At 32.3% G+C, this 8,341-nt stretch overlaps 1 protein-coding gene and 1 long non-coding RNA gene across 3 annotated transcripts; one reads left to right on the top strand and one right to left on the bottom strand.

Annotated features, from left to right (window-relative positions):
• Positions 1-250: 250 nt before the first annotated feature.
• Positions 251-6,497, bottom strand: LOC128997251 (uncharacterized). 2 transcript variants are annotated; one of them, XM_054422865.1, is made up of 7 exons: positions 6,374-6,497; positions 5,431-5,602; positions 4,152-4,282; positions 3,095-3,180; positions 2,546-2,653; positions 1,216-1,344; positions 251-466 (listed from the first exon to the last, which is right to left on the bottom strand). In XM_054422865.1, the coding sequence occupies exons 2-7, from the start codon at positions 5,590-5,592 to the stop codon at positions 348-350; spliced, it is 735 nt and encodes a 244-aa protein (XP_054278840.1). In that variant the 5' UTR covers positions 5,593-5,602; positions 6,374-6,497; the 3' UTR covers positions 251-347. The 2 variants fall into 2 exon arrangements, with proteins under 2 accessions (XP_054278840.1, XP_054278839.1); XM_054422864.1 differs by lacking the exon at positions 6,374-6,497 and having other exon boundaries at positions 5,431-5,673.
• On the top strand, positions 6,423-8,008 carry LOC128997252 (uncharacterized). The gene is made up of 2 exons (XR_008491112.1): positions 6,423-6,531; positions 7,804-8,008. It is a non-coding gene; the product is annotated as an uncharacterized LOC128997252 (long non-coding RNA).
• The last annotated feature ends 333 nt before the right edge of the window (positions 8,009-8,341 follow it).

The raw sequence follows: 8,341 nt of genomic DNA, 5'->3' as shown, positions 1-8,341 counted from the left end.
AGTAGTAGTAGTAGTAGTATCGGCCTTAGTCAGTAACAAAATTACAAATCACGCCACTCAACCTACACTCATCTTCATTCATACTTGGCTTAAAATACCTACCTTTGTATGGTCGCCATTACAGATAAAAGTATTAAAGTAGTACTCTTATGAAAACTTATTTCCTTTTGACGTTTTAATCTTCACATGTTTTTTTGACAAACTACTGATTCCTAGGAGATGCTTTAGGTAAAACTTCCAGTTTAACAAGTTTATACAAAAAGCGTTTATTTCATCAGTCTATACTATTTTATATACAAAAGTGAAAAGTCCAATATAATACACAGCCCCTATAAGGGTTAACTTTGTCAAGGGTAAGCCAGTTCGTCTTCTTGATCCACTTTGTGAGCATTGATGGCGAGCGCTCCATTGAATGACGTGACGCAACGTTTGCGTAACTTGTTGGGGAACACAGTGAAAATCCGACCTTCAACAGATAAACTTGTTATAAAAAATTGATATTAAAGTCACTTCCAGCCAGTTTGAGTTGAGTAGATTGTAAAATTAAGTAAAATGAACAGAAATTCAGAATTTTATCTGATATGAATCACGGGTTTATGTTTTTGAAGAGAACCGATTTTCAGTTTTTGTGGTATTCTAACTCTCTTTTGAGGAGAAAATTTTTTAAATATGATGGCAAGATAAAGTTTGGTCTTTACACAATAGTTTCCAAAATTTGGCACAGCCATAATTCTAAATTCTTAAGGAGTTTTTTTACAACACATGTTTGTCAAAGACTTATTTATAATCTTATTTACCTACATAATGATTGATGAATGATTTAGGACTATTGATGTAGGTACCGAAGTGTTCTCAAAGGAAAAATGATAAATTATCTGTAAGTTATATTCTTTGTGTGACACTATAAAATATCATAAATCTATTTAAGATTCAATTTACATATTTTTTTTTTAATTATACTATAGGCCTTTCTTAAGTTGAAACTTTTAAAATTGATGAGTGGGAAGGCTGATAGGTATAACTTCTCGAAAAAAGGTCAAGCAACCAACTTAGTCAACGTAGCAGATAAGCTACGGGACAGTTCTGTCGGAAGTATATGATTTGCCTACCTAAATCCTTCAGCATTCACAACATGATATAAATTTATCACAAAATGATAAAAAAAATGAAATGAAATTAAATGATTGTCTTATAATCCACTGAACTAGTTTATACCTTGAAATTCTAGTGTCTTCAGTTTGAGGTCAGACATGGCCAGTTTGTAGCAGGTTTTGGATATCTGTTCTGGGGGAGTCGATGTCAAAGTGTGTCGAACATCTTGAGGTCCACTCATACGCTTGCAGTCTGTAATTCGTAAATGATTATGATTATGTAAAGTAAAAAAAAATTATACCAGCATAGAAATTATGCAATAAATATGAATTATAACTGTAGAAATGGGTGTAGGAAATTGAAAACTCTGAAGTTTTTACCAAAAGTGGGAAGTTGTAGTAGTATATTTCATCACTACGGCCTAAAGTTACTCTTTTTGACCCGAGGTCAAGTTTTACGATCATGGCGAAGCCGAGGTCGGAAAATGAGCGAGGGTTAAAAACACGCTTTTTGCCCGTGTGGTGAACTATATTTTTTGTCATATTGCATCATTAATTAACAAACTAAGCTAAAAAACGAAATAATTTTTATGTAAAGATAACCTCTCAAAATGACATCTAGCTTGTTTCAATTCTGCTAATGCAAATAAGCAGCTGTTTAGTAAGTGATTCAATTTTTTGTCTATTATGATTGTGCTATTATACCATTGTCGAGCAATCCACAACAATAGGCTAAAACCTCACCTAATAAATCAATCAATAAATAATTTCAATTGATACAAGTGCCACAATCGAAATTTACAACTGTTTACAACAGCTGATTTTTACTCCCTAGAGACTAAAAATGATTTTTACTCCCTAGAGACTAAAAATGATTTTTACTCCCTAGAGACTAAAAATGATTTTTACTCCCTAGAGACTAAAAATGATTTTTACTCCCTAGAGAGTAAAAATGGTACTTTAGACCCAACTCATCCATTAAAAATGGCTGTTTTTTCTGCAGTATGAGGAACAAAATTTTACACAATAGCATCCACTTTCAATGACACAACCTTTGCACAAACCAGTTTATCTTCGTAGCCAAGTAAAAATAGTGATCACCTTCAAATAAGGGTGCTGCTTCAATCTTAAGTTGGGTTGATTTCTGGAACCAGATGCCATTTTTCGTTGGTTTATCTACTAATGATTCTATCTAACACAGCATTTCACACAACATAAAATAAATATGCAGCTTCGTTTAGGTTTTTGTTTTGCACAAAAGTCTTAATTATTTTTTTCACGATTTTTAAAATTTGGCCAAAATTGGGTACGTAATTTTTATTATTGAAGTTATTTGAGTATCCAAAAATATACATGTATGTATACATAATGTATGTGAGGATATATGTTAATTAATACTGAGAAAGTTTCACTTCAAGCAGCTCTTAATGAAAGTCGTAAATAAATACGCTTACCTCCGTGTAAGAAACAGGTGTAAAAGTAGTAAATAACAGTGTTGACATCTGTGCAATTGTAGCGGCCCAGGAGATATTCTTGTGTTGAACAAACGTCGTACATGTTACCTGGAAAATGGAAAATGCTCTTTAGACAAAGTGTGACTTGCAAACAGTGCTAATCATACCATTGATTGTATACAATATAGATGGCAGGCTTATCGCTGCTCTAGCCTGTGAACAAGTTTTAGTTTAGAAATGGGTGAGAACTATTTAAAACCTTATGCCACCATTTGTATTTACAGTGCAAACTACCTAATTTAACTTCACACTTCACACTTATAATAAGTTGGTGTCAAACTTTTTAGGTGTTGAAAATATTGTTGCAATGTTTAATTTGTAAAAATAGATGTTATAGTGATGTGCTGTTTTGACTGTTTTTCTTTGCTCCGCCACCGTCAGACTAACAGGAGGATCCACATTTAGACCAAAACCAGTATATTCTGACAATGGCTGAAACTAGGTTCTTTTTATACAAAATAATCAAGGTAGATATTCAATGGTACTGACCTGGTTTACTGGCGGCTCTGAACACCCCGGGTCTATTAGACACTTCTGACTCCACTAGCAGGGTTATCTCTCCAGTATTGTTGTGGCTGCAAATGTTACGCTTTGAAAAATTATATTCTAGCTCTAGCAAATGCTGATCAAAAAAGAGCGTAATCATAGCCTCCTCTAAAAAAAGGCAGCGGTGAGACAAAAGTGGTAACACCGCTCACCTGGCAAACGGAAACATCTGTTGCACTATATAATGGAGCATATGCTAATGTTTATATTTTTCATGTTTGTTTTTGTTTTTTCCATGGCACCAGACATGACAGTGCGTTTCCACACACCAACACCAGAGCCTTGTTTTAGAGGAAACTTTGGCATAATACATTAGCTCAATGTTGTTGAATTTCTATATTGGAACAAACACAATCGACAAACTAAGAAAACATAGGTACAGTAACTATAGTTTAAAGGTTTAAAAGTCAAAAATACTATTCAATACTTTCTTTAAATAATATACAGTGGTAGGGTACAAAATGTTTTTTTAAAGCAAATTCAATTATGCAGTAGGACCCTGATAAGCGGAATCCAAATGAGCCAGAAAAATTGGGTAAACACTTTTTAATCCGAAAAGTAGAGAGAGTTAAATAAGCTTCTCACAGAATGTAAAACCTCTATTGTCATTCTTAATTTTTGATAATTAATATATGTGGCATCTAAAGTGCTAAAGTTTGCAGCAAATTGCCTTAAGTTTTGCTTGGTTAAAAGGTTTGTGTGTATGACATAAATCAGTGACTGACAGCAGCACATTCTAAAAAAAGCTACAACATGGGATTGGAACGTCTACTACTTTCTGTAACCAACATAGTTGGTCTTTCCCCACTAAATCAATAAAAACTAAGAATTAATGAGCCAGAAACTCTGATGGTTCCACCACTAAAATTATTCCAGTTAAGTGAAAAATCTCTGTGACAACCCCGTTGCTTTCCCCACTTACTTTGAACATTGACACAATGGCAAAATTGCTCTTGAAAGTGGTCAGTATTTTATAACAATTAATATCTGTGATACTTACTAAACAACAGACTTAAAAATCAGGTAAGACGTCAAATCCAGATGGAAGAACGTGTAGCAAACGTTGTCTATGTGGCTAGCATCACTGGCATTAAGACTGAACACTTCATACAGCGGGGACATGTCTGCAAACTAAAAATGAAGCTTGTTAATTTAGATGTGCTAGATATTACATGCTAACCAAGCAACAAAAATGAAAAATACTAAACTAAATTCAAGACATATTTTTAGCAAATTTCCCTAAACTTCTCAATTTCTTCTAAACCATTTTGTAGACTTAAAAGAAATAATTTAGCAAAATTAAGCTTTGTTGTAAGCTCCCTAAAATGGTTAAGGAGAAAATTAAAAAAAAAGGATAAATTAAGAATTTCAATTATGGATTATAAATAAACTAACTGTTGTAGTTTGCTTGTTTATAAATATATCCTATTCAAATTTGAAATTTTTTTGTATCATACTAAGCTATCATCATTTCAATAATAAAACACCTCACTACCTTCCCTGTAGCAGCAAACCTAAGTATTCATTAAAATTAATGTTAATTAAAAGTAAATAAATCTGACAATTATTTTAAGGGAATATTTTAGTGGAAATCTAGCCATGTGAATGGAAATTCGCTGAGACTGCAGGTTTATTGCGGCAGGGGTTTTTGTTTCTATATTTATTTATTCCTTGTCTTATAGTAAGTTTATGTTATTGGAGGAATTATTGCAGACAGGTTTCATCACAATTGGTAAAATGATCGTTCTAATTATTGTGGTATTCCGAAACTGACACATACTTTCTCCGATAAGCTTGTCAACAACCCTTATGGGTAAGCGGTGGAGCCATGCACTCAGCATAGCAACGCTGGTGGCGCTGCCTACGATTGACAGGCAAAGCTCTCTCAAAACACTTAATGCTTTTTACCATGCGGTTGGCATTCTGGGTAATAGTAGTATGTTTCCTGTGGCAGTGGGGAGTAACTATGGTATTTTATGGGTAAAATCAGCAAAATTCTGGTACCTGATGAACTGTAATTTTACAGCACTAGAGGGATAATATTTTACTTTGAGTGAGAAGGACTACAACATGTTAAATGTAAATTTAAATAATTAAACCTGTTTTTGTAAGTATCCTGTTTTTCAGATTTTTATGTGTCACACCATCCCAAAAAAACGTGTAAGTTTTTCGTAGACGATATTGTAACACGAATATGCCTAAAGAAACAGCTGATCAACATTCAACACAATATCAAGAATCAAGAAAAAGCGTAAGTTTTCCGAAGATTTGACACTCACATGTCTCAGACCCCTGGCTAGTGTGTTTGGGTTCTTGCAGGTGTCTCCGTACATGAACTCGTGTGGACAGTTGTCTGGCGTCTTCATCTCAAAGATGAGGAACACTGTGATTCCACACAGACAGTAGAGGCCCAGGATCAGAAGTGTGTACATAGGCCTCATGATATACGGGCTGAAATTAATGTCAAAAAAGATCATTCAATTTGTTAATTACTGTATCACAAAGGTTTGTTGGTAAAAGATATCTGGTTTTCTACTTAAGGTTTGGTACGGTTTTAGCGAATTTCCCATAAAGGGAATAATCTATTACGGTGGGTCAAAAGTTTTTAATTTTGAAAGTGGTTTAAAAGGGCTAAAATGGTTAATTTCCTAAAAAATCTATCAGTTTTTAAGTTTTGTTTTAATTGTTGCTGTTTGTGATTAAGTTATTTGTACCTACATAAACACTAACTCAAAAAAAACCTAATGAAAAGGAAAAATATATTTTGAATAGCATTTTAAAACTAATTGTTAAATTTATTGTTATTCAATAAAATTATTTTTGTCATACAACAAGTTTTCCAATACCTACTTAGTTTGTTGAGTTGTTAATCTAAAATTTGCCTACTAGTTTAAAATCGATACCTAAGTTAATTTGTATGCATAAAGGTGTATTTTACTGTAAACTTTTTTATCGGAAAGAAGTCTCTAGTGTTCAACAGAAAGGATTAAAATGATAATAGTTAAAAATCCTACGGATAAATAGTAATTTGTTGTAAAGACAACTCATGCCTTTTCTGTAGTACTCAAGTAGGAAGTGTTTGGAATGGAATCTTTATATCCTGTGATTACAGACATTTCCCAAACAATCATATTTTTTGGAAATCACTTCATAGAACATTTTACATTTAATCCTCGTAATCAATGTTTAACAAAAAACAAGGAGAAATTAACCGGCACTTACCTGTGATCTAAGTGTTCACTTTCAATATCAACGACTCTGAACTATCAGTTCCAACATTGCACACGTCTTCTCGTAATTTACGACTCTGCTTCAGATTCTCTTTTGACTTTGTGTTTATTGTACACTATTGTGAGGTTAAAAACTGAGTGTGTAAAAAGGTATGCTTAATATATATTTTAAAGATATTTGAAAATATTCACAATTGTTTATGATAGTTTTAAAGATTTTCTTTTGCAGTTGAAATTAGTTACAGTACAAATTAGAAACTGTTCTATAACCAACTATTCTATTACATTCACTTCATATTTACAAAAAGAACAGATATAAAAGTGTTAGACATTATTTCAACGATATTAAATTTAAAATATGAATTAGTTTTAAAAAAGTTATAGCTTAGTAATTATTTTTAGTAAAGTAAATAACAAGAGTAGAAATATTTGGTTAACACCCTTTTAATTGAGTAATCTCTTAAAATTATAATCTATAAATTTATACTAAGATTGAATAGTTATTGCATGAAAAAACTATTTTCGCATGCAGAGTATAGCTCAGCATAATGGGCAACTATTTGTTAATCCTTCAACTAAGCAATATTTTTATTGGTCAACATATTACCCAACAAATCATGCTTTAGCTGATAAAGCTAGTATTGTTATCACTATACCAACATATCCTTATCAGTAGGCTTAACTTGACCAAGACAAGACAGGATTCAGTTTCTTAGTTTTACCGATTTTGATAATACAGTAATACTTAGTTTTGTCTCTTGTTCATTCAAGGTTTGAGTTTAAGGTGAGGTTATTTGGCTTTTATTGGCTGTAAGTAGATTTTTTTTACAGAATTTAGAGGTTAGATGTTTGTGCATGATAACTAGTCCAGTTCTCTTGGAGTAACAGGTAGGCAGACATAGTTAAGTTGCTCTAAAACAAGATTTATGATAAAAGATTTAGATGATTTTGGTAAAATAATCCTTTAAATATATCCTTTTCCTAAATGATCATTGCTTCAAGTTTCAGCCCTGTGTCTATACTAATTTCAATTTAGCCCATATATTAGCAATCGACTAGATGTTTTCTGTGGCTTGGTTATTTTAAGAAAGGAATTGAATTTAAGAACTAATATCTTACAGTTTTGAGGAGAGTTAACTTGCATAATAAAAAAAACACCAAGAGTAAATAACAGTCTTCATAAGGTCAAGTAATAACTATATATAATATGTCCGAAATATTGTAATTCTATTCAAAATACAATAGTTGACCTAAAATAATTTACAACAGTGTGGTTAACCCTTTCAGTGCTATGCAACGATATATCGTTGTGCGTCTTTTTCCCGAAAAGTGCTATGGAACAATATATTGTTGTTTGAGTTTCATCTGAAAAGCGCTTTTTTTAGGTATTGTAACCGTCAGTTAAATTTTGTATTATTCCAGGTTTCTGTCAATTTTTCTGATTATTCAAATGGCGCAGTTCAAGTTGAAGTTTCTTCTCTGCCTGGCGTTTTGCTTGTTTGCTGCCTGTTTGGGAACTCGAACTTGTAGAGAGAAAAAAGACTGACGATGAACAACTTACGATGTATCTTGTATTACTTTCACTCAGAGATGGGCTAAGTTACTTTCAATAAATGCTTAAGTTTTACGAGTGATTATTAATTTATGTTTACTTACACCAGTGAGATTAAGTCAAATTGGTGGAGTGAAGAACAAAATTGGTAACTGATTAATTTCAAGCCCTTACATTCAAGGAGTTTATAAAAACGAAAAAAAAATTCTTAGCTTAACCGTTAGTTATAGCACACATTGTATTAATCCAACAATCTCCTGGTATTGAATTGTCGATTCATCTGTATTTAAATTTTGATGACGAGCCATTATTTTTTCACGATTATTTATGTTTTGGTGCCTCTGTCATAGAGTTTTCAATGATTATTTATTTTTCAACAGTTTATTGTTAACTACCAGCAAAATTTTA

The sequence above is a fragment of the Macrosteles quadrilineatus genome, unplaced genomic scaffold, assembly GCF_028750875.1.
Source record: "Macrosteles quadrilineatus isolate MER2022 unplaced genomic scaffold, UCM_ALF_1.0 Scaffold_6__1_contigs__length_79288215, whole genome shotgun sequence".
In the NCBI taxonomy this organism is placed as follows: domain Eukaryota; kingdom Metazoa; phylum Arthropoda; class Insecta; order Hemiptera; family Cicadellidae; genus Macrosteles; species Macrosteles quadrilineatus.
This window is presented reverse-complemented; position numbering and strand designations above follow the sequence as displayed.

Coding starts and splice junctions, on each gene's coding strand:
- LOC128997251 (XM_054422864.1), bottom strand. CDS start 5,628: ATGATCTTTTTTGACATTAATTTCAGCCCGTATATCATGAGGCCTATG. Junction 3,181..4,151: donor ATTTTTAAGTCTGTTGTTTA/GTAAGTATCACA, acceptor TAACATTTGCAG/CCACAACAATACTGGAGAGA. Junction 2,654..3,094: donor CAGAGCCGCCAGTAAACCAG/GTCAGTACCATT, acceptor TCCATTTTCCAG/GTAACATGTACGACGTTTGT.